This window comes from Lipotes vexillifer, unplaced genomic scaffold (genome assembly GCF_000442215.2).
Source record: "Lipotes vexillifer unplaced genomic scaffold, Lipotes_vexillifer_v1.1 scaffold150, whole genome shotgun sequence".
Lineage (NCBI taxonomy): Eukaryota > Metazoa > Chordata > Mammalia > Artiodactyla > Lipotidae > Lipotes > Lipotes vexillifer.
The window spans coordinates 5722779-5745184 of record NW_006792921.1 but is presented as its reverse complement, the minus strand read 5'-3'; the positions used below and the strand labels follow the sequence as shown (position 1 = coordinate 5745184).

The 22406-nt window shown below is 37.0% G+C and overlaps 1 protein-coding gene across 1 annotated transcript in view; it reads right to left on the bottom strand.

Moving 5' to 3' along the window:
• Window positions 1–22406, bottom strand: part of ZNRF2 (zinc and ring finger 2) — a 96516-nt gene that overhangs the window by 33093 nt on the left and 41017 nt on the right. Inside the window, exon 2 of the mRNA XM_007466098.1 lies at window positions 9275–9370. Coding sequence (XP_007466160.1) covers window positions 9275–9370 — 96 coding nt within the window. The remainder of the gene's footprint in view (window positions 1–9274; window positions 9371–22406) is intronic.

Sequence of the window (22406 nt, the reverse complement as noted above, 5' to 3'; positions counted from 1 at the left end):
GGATACAAAATGGATACATATATATCTGTCTACAAGACACCCACTTCAGACCTAGGGACAGATACAGACTGAAAGTGAGGGGATGGAAGAAGGTATTCTATGCAAATGGAAATCAAAAGAAAACTGTAGTAGCAATACTCATATCAGACAGAAGAGACTTTAAAGAATGCTACAAGAGACACGGAAGGACACTACATAATGATCAAGGGATCAATCCAAGAAGAAGATGTAACAATTATAAATATATATGCACCTGACATAGGAGCACCTCAATACATAAGGCAAATGCTAACAGCTATAAAAGAGGAAATGGACAGTAACACAATAATAGAGGGGGCACTTTAACACCGCACTTACACCAATGGAAAGATCATCCAGACAGAAAATTAATAAGGAAACACAAGCTTTAAATGACACAATAGACCAGATAGATTTAATTGATATTTATAGGACATTCCATCCAAAAACAGCAGATTACACTTTCTTCTCAAGTGCTCATGGGACATTCTCCAGGACAGATCACATCTTGGGTCACAAATCAAGCCTCAGTAAATTTAAGAAAACTGAAATCATATCAAGCATCTTTTCTGACCACAACGCTACGAGATTTAGAAATCAATTACAGGGAAAAAAATGTAAAAAACACAAACACATACAGGCTAAACAAAATGTTACTAAATAACCAAGAGATCACTGAAGAAGTCAAAGAGGAAATCAAAAAATACCTAGAGACAAATGACAACAAAAACACGGTGATCCAAAACCTATGGAATGCAGCAAAAGCAGTTCTAAGAGGGAAGTTTATAGCAATACAATCCTACCTCAAGAAACAAGAAAAATCTCAAATAAACAATCTAACCTTACACCTAAAGGAACTAGAGAAAGAAGAACAAACAAAACCCGAAGTTAACAGAAGGAAAGAAATCATAAAGATCAAAGCAAAAATAAATGAAACAGAAACAAGGAAAACAATAGCAAAGATCAATAAAACTAAAAGCCGGTTCTTTGAGAAGATGAACAAAATTGATAAACCATTAGCCAGACTCAAGAGAAAGGAGAGGACTCAAATCAATAAAATTAGAAATGAAAAAGAAGACATTACAATGGACACTGCAGAAATACAAAGTATCCCAAGAGACTACTACAAGCAACTCTATGCCAATAAAATGGACAACCTGGAAGAAATGAACAAATTCTTAGAAAGGTATAACCTTCCAAGACTGAATCAGGAAGAAGTAGAAAATATGAACAGACCAATCACAAGTAATGAAATTGAAACTGTAATTAAAAATCTTCCAACAAACAAAAGGACCAGATGGCTTCACAGGTGAATTCTATGAAACATTTAGAGAAGAGCTAACACCCATCCTTCTCAAACTGTTCCAAAAAATTGCAGAGGAAGAAACACTCCCAAACTCACTCTACGAGGCCACCATCACCCTGATACCAAAACCAGAAAAGATACTACAAAAAAAGAAAATTACAGACCAATATCACTGATGAACATAGATGCAAAAATTCTCAACAAACTACTAGCAAACAGAATCCAACAACACATTAAAAGGATCATACACCCTGATCAAGTGGGATTTACCCCAGGAAGGCAAGGATTCAATATACGCAAATCAATCAATGTGATACACCATATTAACAAACTGAAGAATAAAAGTCACATGATCATCTCAATAGATGCAGAAAAAGCTTCTGACAAAATTCAACACCCATTTATGATAAAAACTCTCCAGAAAGTGGGCATAGAGGGAACCTACCTCAACATAATAAAGGCCATATATGACAGAACCACAGCAAACATCATTCTCAATGGTGAAAAACTGAAAGCATTTCCTCTAAGATCAGGAACAAGACAAGGATGTCCACTCTCACCACTCTTATTCAACATAGTTTTGGAAGTCCTAGCCATGGCAATCAGGGAAGAAAAAGAAATAAAAGGAATACAAATTGGAAAAGAAAAAGTTTAACTGTCACTGTTTGCAGATGACATGATACTATACATAGAGAATCCTAAAGATGCCACCAGAAAACTACTAGAGCTAATCAATGAATTTGGTAAAGGTGCAGGATACAAAATTAATGCACACAAATCTTTTGCATTCCTATACACTAGCAATGAAAGATCAGAAAGAGAAATTAACAATCTCATTCACCACTGCAACAAAAAGAATAAAATACATAGGAATAAATCTACCTAAGGAGGTAAAAGACCTGTACTCAGAAAACTATAAGACATTGATGAAAGAAATCAAAGATGACACAAACAGAGAGATATACCATGTTCTTGGATCGGAAGAAGCAATATTGTGAGAATGCCTATACTACCTAAAGCAATCTACAGATTCAATGCAATCCCTATCAAATTACCAATGGCAATTTTTATAGAACTAGAACAAAAAATCTTAAAATTTGTATGGAGACACAAAAGACCCTGTATAGCCAAAGCAGTCTTGAGGGAGAAAAACGGAGCTGGAAGAAACAGACTCCCTAACTTCAGACTATACTACAAAACTACAGTAATCAAGACAATATGGTACTGGCAGGAAAACAGAAATATATATCAATGCAACAGGAAAGAAAGCCCAGAGATAAACCCACATACCTAAGGCCAGCTCATCTATGACACAGGAGGCAAGGATATACAATGGAGAAGGCAGTCTCTTCAATAAGTGGTGCTGGGAAAACTGGACAGCTACATGTAAAAGAATGAAATCAGAACACTCCCTAACACCATACACAAAAATAAACTCAAAATGGATTAGAGACCTAAATGTAAGACCGGACACTATAAAACTCTTAGAGGAAAACACAGGAAGAAAACTCTTTGACATAAATCACAGCAGGATCTTTTTTAACCCACCTCCTAGAGTAATGGAAATAAAAACAAAAATAAACATATGGGACCTAATGAAACTTAAAAGCTTTGGCACAGCAAAGGAAACTATAATCAAGACAAAAAGACAACCCTCAGAATGCGAGAAAATATTTGCAAATGAATCAACGGACAAAGGATTAACCTCCAAAATATATAAACAGCTCATGCAGCTCAATATTAAAAACAAACAACCCAATCAAAAAATGGGCAGAAGACATAAGTAGACATCTCTCCAAAGAAGACATATAGACGGCCAGAAAGCACATGAACAGATGCTCAACATTACTAATTATTAGGGAAATGCAAATCAAAACTGCAAAGAGGTATCACCTCACATCAGTCAGATGGCCATCATCAAAAAAGTCTACAAACAATAAATGCTAAAGAGAGTGTGGAGAAAAGGGACCCCTCTTACACTGTTGGTGGGAATGTAAACTGGTACAGCCACTATAGAGAACAGTATGGAGGTTCCTTTAAAAAGTAGAAACAGAACTACCATGTGATCCAGTAATCCCACTCCTCAGCATATACCCAGAGAAAATCATAATATGAAAAGATACATGCATGCACCTCAATGTTCACTGCAGCACTATTTACAATAGCCAGGAAGCCCAAACATTTTGGGCTTCCCTGGTGGCTCAGCAGTTAGGAATCTGCCTGCCAATGCAGGGGACACAGGTTCGATCCCTGGTCCGGGAGGATCCCACATGCCACGGAGCAACTAAGCCCGTGTGCTATAACTACTGGGCCTGCCCTCTAGAGCCCATGAGCCACAACTACTGAGCCCGCGAGCCACAACTACTGAAGCCCATGCCCTTAGAGCCCGTGTTCTGAAACAAGAGAAGTCACTGCAATGAGAAGTCCGCACACCACAACGACCCCACTCACCACAACTAGAGAAAGCCCGCGTGCAGCAACGAAGACCCAACACAACCATAAATAAATAAATAAATATTAAAAAATAAATAAAGCCACTATTAAGGAACCCATATTTTGTGGTTAAAACTCAACCACAGGGCTTCCCTGGTGGCACAGTGGTTGGGAATCCACCTGCCAATGCAGGGGACACGGGTTCGATCCCTGGTCCAGGAGGATCCCACAAGCCACAGAGCAACTAGGCCCGTGTGCCACAACTACTGAGTCTGCGCTCTGCAGCCCGTGGGCCACAACTACTGAGCCCACACTCCACAGCCACTGAAGCCCACGTGCCTAGAGTGTGCTCCACAAGAGAAGCCACCGCAATGGGAAGCCCGTGCACCACACCGAAGAGTAGACCCCACTCGCCACAACCAGAGAAAAGCCCACACGCAGCACTGAAGACCCAACGCAGCCAAAAATTAAAAAAATAAAATAATTTATAAAAAAAGAAAACAGCCACAAAAATTAGTGCAAACAGATGAACAGAGTCATCAGATCAGACAGTAGATATCTTCCACAGAAGGCAAAGGTCACACAAACTTAGGCAATGATAACTACCTCCTTATTTAAAATTCTGCTCCATAATTGACAAATATATTTTTTAACCTTAATTATAAGAGACATGCCAATTTCAGAAAGCTTCCTGAATTCAGAAAGATTAAAATGTGTGTTTTGGAGTGCCAGCGGCATGGGTGGGGGTTGGGGGGAGGTCTTAAAACAAAGAAAATGTAGTATGTAAGGCAGAAAGCAAGTTTATAACTTAAAATGAGACCCACAACTGCCTGGAAAGCCAGACAGCAATTACAGAGGGAGAAAATACGTACTTTCTTGCAAACATGCTACACAGAGGAAAGCCAGGTCATTAAAAGACTACATGTGCACATTGGAATCAAGCACTGACTGTCTGCTGCAACTTTTCTTCAACATCCAAGTAAGCAGATAAGATACACTCTCGCACCGACAGCACAGAAGATGAGATCCTTTTCCCTCACTTTTATTACAGCACAAGTTCACTTCGAAATTGACTCAATCTTTGGGACTGACGTGTATACACTGCTGTATTTAAAGTAGATAACCAACAAGGACCTACTGTATAGCACAAGGAATTCTGTTCAATATTCTGTAATAACCTAAATGGGAAAAGAATCTGAACAACAGATACATGTATATGTATAACTGAATCACTTTGCTGTATACCTGAAACTAACACAACATTGTTAATCAACTATACTCCAATATAAAATAAAAATTAAAAAAAAAAAAAAAGAAATTGGGGCTTCCCTGGTGGCGCAGTGGTTAAGAATCTGCCTGCCAATGCAGGGGACACGGATTTGAGCCCTGCTCTAAGGGCTCCCACATGCAGCAGAGTAACTAAGCCCGTGCGCCACAACTACTGAGCCTGCACTCTAGAGCCCGCGTGCCACAACTACTGAAGCCTGCACACCTAGAGCCCGTGCTCCACAACAAGAGAAGCCACTGCAAGCCTGCGCACTGCAACAAAGAGTAGCCCCCGCTCGCCGCAACTAGAGAAAGCCACGCACAGCAATGAAGACCCAACACAGCCAAAAATAATAAATTTATAAAAAAAGAAATTGACTCAATCTTTCTTCAAAAATGATTACTTTAAAAGAGTAATATTCATCTTACTCTGTCCATAAAGTCAGTCTTCTTTCTGATGATTTTGAAAAGCTCTCTTTTGATTCACTATATAGGTTTATAATTAACTCTCAGAAGACAAACTTATTTCAAGTTACACCTCCTTTGGGTGCACATGCACACACAGAGTGCTAACTACAAATAAAACAATACAAAGATTTCTTAAATACCGAGTTCAATCACAGAAGTCTAAAATGAAAACTGAACCTTATATGATGCAAAACATGCTATGACCCAGTAAAGTTTAAAGACCAAGAAAATCAAGAGTAAAAATTTGCTATGAATATTTATTTCACATTTGTTTGTTCTGAAATACTTTAGAAGATGAGGAACAAGGAAATAGAGACTCTATGCTTGCAACATTTATATTACGTTCGTAAGACCATACATCAAATTACTAGGCCCATGAACTAAACAATGAAGCCCATGAAAGAGGGGAAAGTATATGAAGCAGGCAGTCTCTGACTTAAGGGCTATCTATCTACGAACACTCATTGTGTCATTCTGAACTTTTATTCCATTCTGCCAAAAATACCACCTGCAAATACATAACCACTCACATCACTCTGAATCATTCCCTGCCATGATTGCTTTGGGCCTCCTACCTGAACTTCTGCTGAGCCAGTTGCCTAAATCCTGAGAGCTTTCACCTGGCGAGTCAATTTTCTTCTTCAGTTGCCAGGACTTGGGTATTTAAATATATTACAGATTAAAAAACAATAAGAGGGCTTCCCTGGTGGCACAGTGGTTGAGAGTCCGCCTGCCGATGTAGGGGACGCGGGTTCGTGCCCCGGTCTGGGAAGATCCCATGTGCCATGGAACGGCTGGGCCCGTGAGCCATGGCCACTGGACCTGCGCGTCCGGAGCCTGTGCTCCGCAACGGGAGCGGCCACAACAGTGAGAGGCCCGCATACCGCAAAAAAAAAAAACAATAAGAAAGCTTCTGTGGGCTAGCCTGGTAAATCAAACCAACATTCAGAATATCACCTCTGTGAATATGAATTTGAAACTCCGAATCACCAAGTTATAGTCAAATTTCTGGAATTCATCCTATTCAGGAGTTTGACTATAAATAATACCCAGCCTGAAAAATAAGCCCAAGTATTCTCCTTGCTAACTGTGAATGTCTGTAGACAGTTCAATTAATATACATTTAACAAATAAATTTAAAAATTATAGATCTAGCTACTTTAGGAAAGGCTGCAAAAGGTTTTAGTTAATAAGCACTACACTGAATAAAATTCTTGTTTGAGTATTAACACAATTTAGAGACCCAATCTCTCTAATGCATCTCTCTCTACGAAACCAACTTTTAGGAATTAAAATATGAAGCTGTGAGGAGTCCAGCTGACTAAAAAGATTCCATTTCAGGATTCTCCAACTCACCTTGTTCTAAACTTCATAATAATCCTAGATTATTGCTTAGGTGTTAAAGGGGCTGGTTCTCACACAGGCTCATATCCTTGATAGATCAGATTTTGGTGACTGAAGGGTAGCAGAATATGCTACCCTAAAATATGCTTCTTTGGCATAAGGATTATTTTTTAAATGACTGAGAAATAGCAGACTCAAGCTCTGAAACTAGAAGTTACCCTTTAGTAAGGGAAATTTACGTTTTTAAAAAACTATTTTATATTGGAGCATAGCTGCTTAACCATGTTGTGACAGTTTCAGGTGTACAGCAAAGTGATTCAGTTATACATATATATGTGTCTATTTTTTTCCCATTTAGGTTGTTACATAATACTGAACAGAAGAACTCTCCATTTGCAAGAGTGTCTTCCTTCTCACTACCAGGATGAGAAGGAGGGCTGCTCTAAATCACAAAGTTTACTCCAAGAGAATCTTCTCAGTGGAGCAGGCACTAACCTATATCCGCGTAACAGACCTCTTGTTTGTCATGATTTTCCTGGTGACCCCCCACAACTGGCCTCCCCACCCTCACTTTCTTCTTTGTCTTTAGCTGAAGATGCTATTTAAGCCCACACTCTAAATCACCTTGGAGATCAGCTCATTTTTCCCCTGGGTACCTCCTATGTACACCAGGAGGTATACTTGTTAATAAATTTTTATTTGTTTTCCTCTTGTTAATCTTTTATTACAGGGGTCTCAGCCAAGAACTCAGAAAGGTAAAGGGATTATTTTTTCCTCCCCTACAGGGCTCTGCCTTCAAAACCTTAGAATTCTCCTAGCCTGTGATGGGAAAGTACATTACCAATCTGCCACCTCTATCTAACCTAAACCCGTCAATCACAGCTCCTCCTTCTTTTAACTCACAGTTGGCCACTGTCCACATTTAAAAAATTCAAGAATCATATATGTTTATAAAGAAGCTGTTTTTGCCTCTTGTTGTGAATGTTTACAGACGTTAATCTATAGGTAACAAATTTAAAAATTTCAGGTCTAACTACCTTAAAGTAGGAAGCCATTCTTAAAAATGGCTGCAACTTTATTTACTTTTTGCATTAAGTTCACTAACTTCTAAATTGGAATACCGTCAAATATTTAAAACCTGAATTCTTGGATCACAGTATCCCCAAGCAGAAGGTTACATATTGCTTTTTAAGCCACCACACAAGTGATCTAGTAGAAAACTGTAATGACTTGAGCACAGTTAAATCAGGAAATTAAAAACTGCCAAATATCAATACATAAAAAGACTATATCCAAATACACTACACAAAAAGTAAATAAACAGAATACTAAGATTATATGCAAATATATGGTAAAAGGAAATACACTTGGCTTTTAAAATTCAACACCAGAATCTTAAGATTTAAGGATATTTTAAAAACACTTGTAATAAACATAATAATTATGGAGGGTAATGATAATAGAGTAAGTATAAGAAACAAGCCCAATCAATTTTACCTCAAATTTTGAACCTGAATAAAAATGTCTTTTATTTCTTAAGTAACTAAATCTCAATTAGATTATGAAAAGTAGCCAATTCAATTTCCTAATGCAGAAAGGTTTATATATAATAATCAACAGGTACATTTACTATTCAAAGGAAATGCTAAAAGCTACTTTTACTTATACACTGGAAAATGGGAAAAAGTGCTCAATTATTACTATAATAGTGTGGCTGAAGCACTACCTTCTCAAGACAGAGATTCCTAAAACATTTTGCAAAAAAGCTACTCAAAATAACATGTTCACTTCAGTGTTAAATTTCACCCCGACAAGATTTCTGTAATCTGAAGAGGAATCTCAGATTATTGACTAAGTGTTACTACATTGATTAACCTTTGGTTGATCCTAGGCTGTAGGATCCATCGGTTTTATTCATTGCTATATTCCAAGTTCTTAACACTATATACCTCATACCTGACAGGTACTGAAAAAACATTTGCTGATCAAGAAGTCGATCTTTCAACTGGCTTCACTGTTTACTGGTACTCTTCTTACTCATTCTATTTCAAACCAAATTTTACATTTGAAAAATCTAAAATTTCTCCATGGATTTTGAAGTTTGTCTTTTTATCTATAAAATTCTGAAAAAAGCTCTCATTTTTCCTTTATTTCATTCTATTCATCTAAAGTCACAAATGAACTATTCCTTTTTTTTTTTCAAGTCTATTTCAAAATGTACCAGGACTACATTGAAAATCTCTCCTATGGTTTTGAGTATCTGGAGATTGTGGTCAGGTAAGAATGGCACAGCCAAAGCACCAGACCTAATTAGGATACCAGTTAGCTCAGGGCTCACAGATAGTCCTTCCTTGCCTTTTAACTTTTACCTGAAACATGAAATTCATAAAATCTAAGATAATTCTAATTTAAAGTATTATTTTAAAGCACTGGACTTACCATTATAGGTTATTCTTGGCTTTGTTAAACACATCACAAGATGCAAATCCATTTCATCTGAGGGTACAAATTTTGAGCATACAGGACACTTAAATCCTAAAAAGTAAAAGAAATCCATGTTACTTCACTATTTTAAATATCCAACTATGCTTTTTAAAAAAGCAGGAAGAATTTCAAACTTCAATATTACACTTACACTAATACACTACCTATGTGCAACTTAAGTTGGGAAAACAGTTTGTGACTATAATATCTGACTTAAATCAGTTTATAAACAGCATCTGATTTCAAATAAAACAAGCTTAAATGAGAATTTAGTTCACTACAAAACTCTTGCACCCTTTTCTAATGTATGGGTCCAATCATTCTTGTTTCTAATTTTTTACATTAATCTGAACTTATGATTTCATTATAATAGCTGTTTATTCTGACCATCCTTGCGGAAAGTACCTTTCCCAGCTTAGTTATAGTACAATTTGAGTCGCAAGGTTTTATAGGTAGGTAGTACCTTAGAAACTATTCTACTCCACTGACCTTTAAAAAATTTATCTAATGAAGAAAGTGAAGCCTTTCACAGAACAGCAAAATCAGGTCTAGAATCTATCCTGACTCCTAGTATAGTGGTCTTACGGCCATGCCATGTTTCTGAAATCACAATGCAAACAGAAAACAGCACCAAACAGCAGATTTCTCATCAATTTTGATACAAATATTAGCTAGTTTCCTACAATATTCAATCTGTACTCACTAAGTATTTGCCTGAAGTACTCTATTAAAAATAAACTGGTAGACTGAAGGAGGAAATGTTATGCGTTCAGCTCTATCCTGCTCCCTCACTTACCAAGGGTAACTGTCCACCCATCGTTCCCTGCTGCTTCCCTGCTGACCTACTGCTCCCTTCTCCAACATCCCCAACCTGCTTGAGAAGTGAACTGATCCAAGAAAGTCCATTTATGGTTTGGTTAGGAACAAAAAACTAGGGTGGCACAAAAAGATGGTCTGGGCCAACTTGTTTTTATTGGAAATATGACTTAAGAAACAGCAAGAGAGTACACTGGTCAGCTGTAGACAGCTGAAGTAGAAAGGTCACATGTAAGTAAAGGTAAGAGAGACTGGGGTGGGGTGTCTATTCTGTAGTCTGAATTTATAAGAGAACAGAAACTATCAGTAAGCACAGGAAAATGGTTCACATGGAGATCTTAGAGCAGATGTGCAGAGAGGAGCAAAGTGCTGTGAAAGACAACAACTAATAAGAAGGGTGGTGAAAAAAAAAACCAGTCCCTAAAGCTGCCTCAGATTCTGGTAGCTCTACTTCTAGTACATGTGTGTTCCTACAGACATTCTCTCCCTTTGTCGTGACATGAAACTCACTGCAACCCAACATGTCAGACTAGAGTCATACCTCATGCAAAGCTTTACTGAATAAGAAAAGGTTTGGGCATGGGTACTTAATCCAGTTATTCGACTTCTTAAATGAAATACATGTTTTTGAGCATGGTTTTTCACACTGTATTAAATACATTTTAAAAGAAAGGAATAAAGGTATGTTTACTTCCCACTTCTTCAAAACCACCAAAGTGAAAAAGAAGAAAAAGCAAAGGGGATTAATCTAAAATTAAACTACAAAATAGCTATAATCCCCAAACACAGACTATAGCAATACTGCAAAATATGGATCAAATGGGGAGAAGACAAAGAGACTCTCAAGCAGCATTCCTATTTCCAGGACCAATAATAATCTTTTGCATAAAATTGTAAAAACTTTCTTCCCTTGAAGTTACACAGGACTTAAAAAAAAAAAAAGGGTACCCAATTTTCCAACTGCTGATCAAAATCATCTGAGTACTGGCACATAAACTCTAAATTATCAAACAAAAGTGCAATACCATGAACCATTGAGAGCCATCCAACTGCCCACAAAGTAGAGCCTAAGGAGAGAAACTGTATGTATAAAGAACCACTGTATTTCTAATTAAATACAATGAATTGATGTGTTTCTTTCTCCTTACACCTAAAATCTACTAAAAGTGAGAATAAATATAACAAGATAAAGAACTTGAAAGGAGACAGCAGCAGATGAGAACAGATGAAGGAATTAACAGGACTGAGAAAACAGACATCCTAAGTGTCTGCAGAAGGACTCAGAAATCTATACCTCCAATAACTTCCCAAAACAATGGTGAGGAGTGGGGTTAAAATCTAGACTGACTGAAAGACTTAATAAAAAAGATCCCCAAGTCTCCAACCCATGACATATAGCCAAGCAACTACAGTTCCCCAAATAGAGCAGGAGAATGAAGGTCTACTACAGGGAAAAAAAAAAAGACCCAAAATAGATTGGCTTGAGGACACCAGGCACAGCAAGGTGAAGGGAAAAAAACAAGGGAATAAACAAATATCTATGTATGGAAAAGGGCCCTTCCCAACAATCTCCTTTTCTCTATCTCTACCAAGACACTGGTAGAGTCTTCTCTTAAATCAAAAGTTCCACAGAATGAAACAGCAAGAGATCCTTGTCTGTTCACAAGTCTTAGTCTTACATATAGAGCTTCCAAACAGCTTTTCAGGGCTTCTCTCATAAACATAATGCAATAAAAGAAAGAAATTTGCACATGAAAACACAGGAGAAACAAATTCAAAAGACTAATGAAAATATTTACAACCCTTATCACAAAAGGACAACATCCTTAATATACAAAGAACTCTTTAAAAAAATGAGGAAAACCAAACACCTGTTAGAAAAATGGGCAAAAGTTTTAAACAGACATCTCACCAAAAAGAAAGATATGCAACTAACCCTTAAACACAGGAAAAACTGCAGTGTCATAATGAAAGAAGCACTTTCCTCTCAAGTTCTTCTGTTTATTTCTTTACCCTCATTTTAGTGTGTTAAGGAGGGAGGAAAGAAACACATGTGTTTAATTCACTCTGTTTTAACTAAAAATCCAGGTGGTTCTTTGTACATACTGTTTTCTCTCCTTGGGCTTTACTTTATCTCTACATTAAGATATCATTACTCATCGCAGATTGGCAACAACTCAAAAGTTTGACAACACATGGTTGGTGAGGCTTTGGAGAAACAGGTACTTTCATATGTTGCTAGTAGGAGTGCAAAATTGTACAACCTCTACAGAGGGTGATTTCACAACATCTAACTAGATTACATGTGTATTTTATTTACCTTCTGATCCTGCAATCCCACTTCTAGGATCTCTCCTTGAAGGTATGCCCCCACCAATACCAGAAAACACATGCACAGATAGAGGATTATGGGAAGATGGCAAAGTAGGAAGCACTAAGGGAATCTACCTCCCCACCTAGACAAAAATTGAATGGGCGGAATTTGTTTGAAGAAACTATTTTGGAAGTCTGGAATCTGTTGAAGGCTTGCAACTTCCAAAGGAAAGACGACTTGGACAATACATTGCGGTTCATTTCAGCTCTTAGCACAGAGGCAGGTATCCTTCCCCCCATCCCAGCCACATGGCGGGCAGTGGTGCACTTGTTCCTGGAGCACCTTGCACACAGATTACAGGAGTGAGGGTAGGCAAAAAGGACATTGTGGTCCAAATACTGGGAATCTGCGCTCTGATTTCTGATTGCTGCTTCTGATCCAGGAGGTACAGACAAAGAAAAAGGCAGTCACTGTTGTTGGACCTCCCTCTATTGTTGTAAGCCCCTTCCCCTCTAGCTAAAGAGACTTCAAGGGGATTTGAAGGGATTGTAATGCCTCTCTGCCCCTCTTCGTTTTTCTCTTTTTCCCCTTTGGAGAGCCAGACATTAAAGACTAGCACATTTCAAAACAATTGGTTACATGAGGAAAATTAGAAAGTGACTATGCAGATTCAGGAAAGAGTCCAAAAAGACCTGAGAAGTTTATACCTCAGGCTGATGATCCTCAGCACAGAGACAGCCTACAACACCCCCCAAAAACAATAATAAAAAACAGCAGACCCCAGGGAAGGGGCAGAATCTGATTTCCAGAGTTATCACATTATTAGATTTAAATGTCCAGTTTTCAGAAAAAAAAAATAAGGCATACAAATGAACAATAAAGTATGGCCCATTCAAACAAAAAAAAAGAAATCAGAAGAAACTGCCCATGAAAAAGAACTGATGGCAGATATACTACAAAATGACTTTAAAATGCCTGTCTTAGAGATGCTCAAAGAACTAAAGAAAGGTGTGGAGAAACTCAAGAAAATGATGTATGAACAAAATATCAATAGACAGAAAACTTAAATAGAATCGAAGAAGAAATTCTACAGCTGAAAAGTATAATAGCTGAAATGAAAAACACACTAGAGGGATTCAAAGGCAGATTTGAACAAGGCAAAGAAAGAATCAGTGAACGTTAAGATAGGACAATAGAAGTTACCATGTCTGAGAAACAGAAAGAAAAAAGTTTGAAAAAAGTGAACAGAGTCTAAGAGACCTGTGGGACACCAACAAGCAAACCAAAATATGCATTTGGGAGTCTCAGAAGGAGAATAGAGAAGAGAGTAGAGAAAATATTTGAGTAATAGCTGAAAACTTCCCAAATTTGATGAAAGACACAAATATAAACATCTGAGAAGCTCAACAACCTCCACATAAGATGAGGCCACATCAGGATACATTATAAGCAAACTTTCAAAAGACAAACATAATATTGAAAACAGCAAGAGAGAAGTGAGTCATTACATACAAGGGATCCTCAATAAGATTACAAGCTGACTTCTCATGATACACTTTGGACTCCAGAAGGCAGTTGGCAGATATATTTAAAGTGCTCAAAGGAAAAGACTGTCAACTAAGAATCTTATATCCAGCAAAACTTCTTCAAAAGTGAGGGAGAAATTTTGAAATTCCCAGATAAAAGCTGAGGGAGTTTGTTACCACTAGCCCTGCCCTACAAAATATGTTCAATGGAGTCCTACAAGGTGAAATGAAAGGATACGAGATAATAACTCAAAGCTGTATGGAGAAATAAAGATCTCTGGAAAGGTCTTCAGGTCAAGAGAAACTGTTTACAAGGTGCTGTACTGGAGGAACTGCACTTAAGAAGCTTCAACCATATCTGGACTTGACTTAGATAACAAGATCCTGGACTTCAAATTGATCCCTTAATGGAATGAGACTGGGTCTTAGGAACAAAGTGAGTACGCTTTACATATGGAAGGGATGTGAGTTATGGTTGCTAGAGAAGTTACAATGGTACAATGTTACAATGTTCTCAATTTCTGTTACTGATCCTGCAGTGTGGACCCCAACAAGTGTTTCACTGCCCAACAAGGCAAAGAAAGAATCAGTGAACGTTAAGATAGGACAATAGAAGTTACCATGTCTGAGAAACAGAAAGAAAAAAGTTTGAAAAAAGTGAACAGAGTCTAAGAGACCTGTGGGACACCAACAAGCAAACCAAAATATGCATTTGGGAGTCTCAGAAGGAGAATAGAGAAGAGAGTAGAGAAAATATTTGAGTAATAGCTGAAAACTTCCCAAATTTGATGAAAGACACAAATATAAACATCTGAGAAGCTCAACAACCTCCACATAAGATGAGGCCACATCAGGATACATTATAAGCAAACTTTCAAAAGACAAACATAATATTGAAAACAGCAAGAGAGAAGTGAGTCATTACATACAAGGGATCCTCAATAAGATTACAAGCTGACTTCTCATGATACACTTTGGACTCCAGAAGGCAGTTGGCAGATATATTTAAAGTGCTCAAAGGAAAAGACTGTCAACTAAGAATCTTATATCCAGCAAAACTTCTTCAAAAGTGAGGGAGAAATTTTGAAATTCCCAGATAAAAGCTGAGGGAGTTTGTTACCACTAGCCCTGCCCTACAAAATATGTTCAATGGAGTCCTACAAGGTGAAATGAAAGGATACGAGATAATAACTCAAAGCTGTATGGAGAAATAAAGATCTCTGGAAAGGTCTTCAGGTCAAGAGAAACTGTTTACAAGGTGCTGTACTGGAGGAACTGCACTTAAGAAGCTTCAACCATATCTGGACTTGACTTAGATAACAAGATCCTGGACTTCAAATTGATCCCTTAATGGAATGAGACTGGGTCTTAGGAACAAAGTGAGTACGCTTTACATATGGAAGGGATGTGAGTTATGGTTGCTAGAAAGCACACTAGCAACCCACCTATATAGAAATACACACACACACACACACACACACACACACACTTATTTAGCTCAGTCCACTAAAAGAGCCTAGAAGCAATGACATTTCAGTAGCAAAAAGGATCTACCCCCAGATCTTGGGTTCTAAATATCATTCCCCCCACAAAAAGCTATCCAGAGATAGCTGCTGTCAACTTCATGCATCCTGTTCCTCACATTAAGGAGTCTCATTCTCCTCCCCTTGAATCTGGGCCCGCCTTAATAACTTGCTTGATCAATGGAATGCATGACTGATATTCTGAGATAAATCTTAAGATGGCTTGCAGCTCCCATTTGGGCCTTTTGGGATGCTCACTTTGGGCACATTCCCTCTCAAACCCAGCTGACATGCTCTGTGAATCCCAGGCACACAGAGAGGTCATGGGTAAGCATTCCAGCTGACAGACCAAGCTGAACTCTGAGCTAACAACCAATATCATTAAGTTCCAGGCATACTGAGTGAGCTACCTTGAATGTTGAGTTACTCTGACTTTCAGATGACTCCAATCCCAACTTCCAACTGCAACTGCCTGAGAGATCCCAAGTGGGAAGCCCATCTACTGGTCCTACCTTACTCACAGAACCTCAAGACATAATACATTTATGTTTTAATTAAAACACACACACACACACACACACAGTAATTTACTGTGGCACTCTTTGAAATAGCATAATATTGGAAACCCATAAGAGATTCGGTGAATAAACAATTATGCATTATACAACAGAGTTACTACACAACTATAAAAAAGAAATGAGAACGGTCTCTATAAACTGATATGAAGAGATACCCAGGCTAAATTAACTGGAAAAAAACAATGTGAAAAAGCAGGCATATGTTATGCTAGCTACTGTGCAAGAAAGATTAACTAAGAATACATGGATACGTGTATACCTGCAAAGAGAAAAACAAGGAAGGATAAATTTCTAAGTAAGGTTTACAGGGGCTTCCCTGGTGGCGGAGTGGTTGGGAATCTGCCTGCCAGTGCAGGGGACATGGGTTCAAGCCCTGGTTCGGGAAGATCCCACATGCCACGGAGCACCTAAGCCCGTGTGCCACAATTACTGAGCCTGCACTCTAGAGCCCGCGAGCCACAACTACTGAGCCCATGTGCCTAGAACCCATGCTCTGCAACAAGAGAAGCCACCACAAGAAGCCCTCGCACCGCAATGAAGAGTAGCCCTCGCTCGCCACAATCAGAGAAAAGCCTGTGCGCAGCAATGAAGACCCAACGCAGCCAAAAACAATAAATAAATAAAATTAAATAAATTTTTTTAAAAACTATAAAAAAAAGGTTTACATACATGTTACCTACAGGTGGTAAATGAGAATGTAGTGAAAGAAAAACTTAAAGAAGGTACTCCTGAGTCCACCTTTTAATAAAGTTTTTAATAAAGTTTTAAAAAATATTTATAAATAATAAAGTTTTTTTAATATTTATTTATTTATTTGGCTGTGCCAAGTAATAAAATTTTTGACTTTTGAACAATGTTAATAATATATGTAGTCAAAAATTAAAAATAAAAAAGGATGAGGAAAGTTCCTAGTAAAAGTAAATATAAATGGAAACAAATGAACTATATATCAAATAGATACAGAGAAAAAATATATACATATACACACACACACACACACACACACACACAAACTTATTTAGCTCAGTCCACTAAAAGAGCCTAGAAGCAATGATACTTCAGTAGCAAAAAGGATCTATCCCCAGATCTTGGGTTCTAAATATCATTCCCCCCACAAAAAGGAACCAGGGATCCTTGAAAAAATGGCTGGTTCTAAGTCTGGGGCAGGGAGTAAAAGGTGAGCCTTGAATATCTTGTTGTGCCAGATTAAGGAAGTGCTCAAAAACTGATACGGACACACAAAAAGGCACAGAAGCCAGTTTCAAAGGGGCTTCTCCCTGTCGAATTTGGGCAATCTAAACATAAAAATGGATGACATAATAAATTAAATATTTTAAATTTAATAAGAATGTGAAAGTACAAATGGATAATTATACATTCTGAAATATCAACCCCAAATCACTTAATTAACAAAGATTAAAAGGTACTTTTAAAATGGAGAAACTGGCTGACATTACCTTAAACAAATGTCTAAACTTAGTATCACCAACAAAAGGGCAAGCTGACCATCTGTGCTCCCTGATACGACACACTGAGAACATGATACTTAAGTATATTACTGCCAAATATAATTTGAACCTAAGTATGAGAAAATTTAGAAAAAGCCTCCAACATATAAGATGTACACCTAAGCAAATTAATAGAAAAGGGAAACTATGATAAAACAGTCAATGCAGAAAACAAAAAAACTTCAACATTGCTGACACCCCAAAAATCTTATAATTAAAAGATTTCTATTTATTTTTGTTTCTATCTATTTATTTATTTAATTTTGTTTCTATATATTTGTTTTGGCATCCACCTTGTATGTCGGAGGTTTTTTCCAAATTTCCTCAATTGTCCCAATAATTCAAGATGATACTACATCCATGAAATAAGAACAGGAGGCTATAAAACTAGGAACAGAGAAGCAAACAAAAGCTCTGGAAAATTAAACTTTTGGTAGAAATTAAGAATTCGAATAGATGGTTAAAGTATTAACTTTGAGGTAATAATGACGCCAAACGATAATAACAATTAACATTTACTATGTACCAGGAAATTAAGCACTTTGGATGAATTAACTTATTTATCCTCACATCCTTGGAGTTAGGCACTGCTATTCAATATTAACCCTATTTTACAGATAAAAAAGAGAAAGGGTAATTAACTTATATAAGATCACACAGTTAGAAACTGGCAATGCAGAATCCAAACAGGCCTTCTGGATCCAGAGCCTAATTCTTAGCCTAATCCATTACTCATCTTTTTTGATCTCCCAGGAAGTAAAACCAAAAGTCAAACAGGAGAGTAAATAATAAAATCAGAAGATCAATCCAGGTGGTCTAACATCTAATCAGCTAGAAACAGAATTGAAAAAAGAGGAAGAAACTATCCAAGACATAATTTCCCAAACCGAAGCTCATGAGCATACAGATTGAAAGAATGTACCCATACAACAACTGAAAATAAAGAGCCATACCAAAGTACATTACCAGGAAATAACAGAGCATTAGGGAATAAAGAACAAAATCTAAAAGTTTTCAAAAAGAAAAAAGATCAATGTAAAGTATCTAAAACAGTTTCCCAAACTTTTATATTCTGTCTTTCATGATAGTAATATTTTTGGAGAGTCTAGTCCAACTGTTTTTCAAAATCAGAATGGCGTTAAGTGTTCTCAACAGCAACACTTGAAAGAAGATGTGAAGCAATAACTTCAAAATTCTAAAAAAAACTTTCACTTAGACTATATATACAAACTATTACATATTCACACTTGATTGATAAAAACATATTTTCCTGATTAAAAAAGCATCAAAAACTTTCCTTCCCATGGGCACTCTTGAGAAACTTCTAAGAACATGTGATCCACTAAAACAAGGGAGCAAACAGAGCAGAGGAAAACAAGACAAAGACAGCAAGATCAAGGAAACAAGATCTCTCATAGGAGAAAGGTGAAGGAAAGTCCTTGGATAGTTGTATAGCAGGTCTGGAAGGTTATTAGTCCAGATTGTAAGGAGAGTAGACTGCTCAAGAAGGGGGAGAAGGCAGGGGAGAGGAGGACAGAGAAGGGGAATGGGGGGGAAGGGAGGAGAGGGCAAAGCAGGGGAGGAGGGGATGGGGGAGGAGTAGGGAGTGAACTGATAAGGTTTCTTGATGTGTTTAATCATGTGGAAAACAGTACTGTACTTAGTTTTATAATTCTTTGGGCAAGTTCAGGAAAAACTGATAGGAACTTAGAAAATTAAGTAAGCAAATAGATGAGGCAATTATTAACTATGAGACAAACACATAAAAGGAAATATAATCCATAGCCATAAACAATGAGCATCAATGTAAGCAAACTGTCATTTAAAAAGACATTCAAAAGGTGGAAAGATAAAAATAAAGCCAGGTGAGGTATGTAAATCCTCATCTTCCATAATAGGCAGTTAATAGTTAGCATCTAAAGTAAATTAAAAACAGGAATATAGGCACATTATTTATAAATAGTAATATTCAGTAAATATAAATAGTAATATTTATAACCAACCAAAGTAAATGTTATAACCAACACCTACAAGTGTTGAAAATAGGCGCCCCCAGAAATTAAAAACTCGGAGTTGGGGAAGGTTGACTCAAGAGAACAATGATTTTTATTATAAGACTATTTTATATTGTCAAAATATATACATATATTACATTAGTTTACTTTTTTAAACTATTTTAAAGGAAGAAAAGCATAGAACATACTAGCCAAGTGAAAATGTTTCTGTAGGAACATATCTCAACTGAAGCTGTAGGCTGCCCCAGATCACTTCCTCTGCCCCCTCTCTCCCCCCCACACACAATGTCTTCACTTACAACAGGCCCAACTAGAATTGGCTCCATTCTTTGATGAATAATAAGAAAGAATTCATTATGGGACCTAACCATTGAATCTACTACTTAAGGAAAACAAAAACATTAAAAGGCAGATAAATTAGACAACTCAGAAAATTAACTCAAGAAACAGCTGTCATAGTTCAGGAAATAAATTAAATATAACAGTATACTGGTAACAGAAATAAAAACTACAGAAGAAATCAGAAGGAAGTAGAAATAGCTAAGGATAACATCACTGACATGGACTTATGAAAAACAAAACAGAGATGACAGTGAATTGAAAAAAGATGAAATGTATGGAAAACAAAAGGCTAATTGGTTCTCTCAAAGAAGAGACTTGAATCCAAAGCACAGAACAGAATTACCAAAGATAGTAAAAGAAAGAATCCTAGTGAATATCTAGACAGAAAATGTAAGATGTCTACAATTGACAGTGAGGATGGCAGAAATAATACTGGTCTCAGAATTTTATCCACAGAATGATACACAGATTTTACTTGGGACACATTTTATGTGTGGGGGGGGGTGGGGTGTCTTCAGAACTCTTAAAAAGGGGAAAAAAATTAGGACTCAAGTAATCTATATCCTCAAAAGTTCAAAGACTCAAGACCCAATCAAGATCAGAAAGAGAAAAACAAATATCGTATATTAACAGAGATATGTGGAACCTAGAAAAATGGTACAGATGAACCAGTTTGCAGGGCAGAAATAGAGACACCGATGTAGAGAACAAATGTATGGACACCAAGGGGGGAAAGCGGTGGGGGGTTGGGGGGGTGGTGGTGGGATGAACTGGGAGACTGGGACTGACATGTATACACTGATGTGTATAAAACTGATAACTAATAAGAACCTGCTGTATAAAAAATAAAATAAAATTCAAAAATTCAAAAAAAAAAAGATTCCACATAAAAGTGAAAGAAAAAAAAAGACCCAATCAAGAGATTAAACAAAATAAAGAATTCAGGAATGGACAAGCTGTGGTGTTTTATATATATATATACACATACACACACACATACATACATACACACACTTATATGTACATACACACATACACTGGTACTACACTAGACACATTATTACTTATTTAATTGAATAGTTATAAAGAATGGTAGGAATTATTGCTACAGTATATAATTAGGAATGTCAACAATGTAAAAATGATATAACTAACAAAAATTGAGATGAGAATGGCATGATCTTGCTGTATATAAAAGGAACAAGAAAGACTGAGATGCAAGAAGAGAATGAACAGTAGAAATGAGCTAGATCACCCTTTTCTTTTAAAGCTAAGTACAGAGGTATTGAAACACTAATGTTATTATTCTCTATCTTCTACCCTAGAGAACTTCTAGGTTGTCATCAAAACCCCACACAGGAGTCACCTTTCTCCAAGAGTCTTTCTGTAAAGGCTATAGAATGCTCCACCTCAAGGCTGATTTAATCATCCCCTCCCTTTGTAGCTCTTCTGTACTTTGATGATACTTTCAATACTGCAATATAGCACACGGCACTCTACTTACTTACTTGTATGTCTATCTTCCTTACTAGCTTTAATAGTCTAGTGAAAATACAGTCTTTGAAGTCCAAAAGACCTGGGTACAGACGTGGATATGTAGTTTCTACTACACACAAACTATGTGACCTCAGGGAAGGCAAGTACTTAAGTCCTCCAGGTCTGATTTTTTCCCTATAAAACATTGACAATATCACTTACATACACTGGCAATCTGGTGAGGATTAAAGATTACAATAATGTATATAAAGTGCCTAAAACATAGTAGGTATTCAATAAACAGTGGCTATTATTTATTGAAATTGTCCCTTTTCAACTTTTAGACAATTAATTCACTTACTCTTCGTTAAGTTCTTAAAACAGTACTGTTCTAAAATGACATTCTTTAATGGTAAAATCCAGATTCTTTGGACTGAAGGAAAACTTCCTGTAACAATTCAGTGAGATGTACCTGAGATATCAAAGTTACTTAATATAGTAAAATAAACACCAGTAGCACCAGTAACTGTGAATACCTATCATTTTCCACTTTGAGGACTAAGGCAAAAAGATTCTTTATATTTCCTGTGGCCTAACCCTACATTTACTTAGTATTTGTACATTTCCTCCTTCCACAAGCAATAAAGGATTGCTCCTACACCCAAGTCTGGTAAATACAGTAGGCCTTCTGTATGAGCAGGTTCCACAGCTGCAGATCCAACAAACTGGGATCAAAATACTGAGGAGAAAAAAATATTCCAGAAAATAAAACTTGAATCTGCCATACCCTGGCAACTATTTACACAGCATTTGTATTTGTGTTGTATTTGTATTACAAGTCATCTAGAAATGATATAAACTGTGCATAGGTTATATGCAAATACTACATCATTTTTCATATAAGGGACTTGAGCATGGGTGGATTTTGGTACCCATGGGGGTCCTGGAACCAATTCCCCTGTAGTCACCAAGGGACACTGTACACCAAT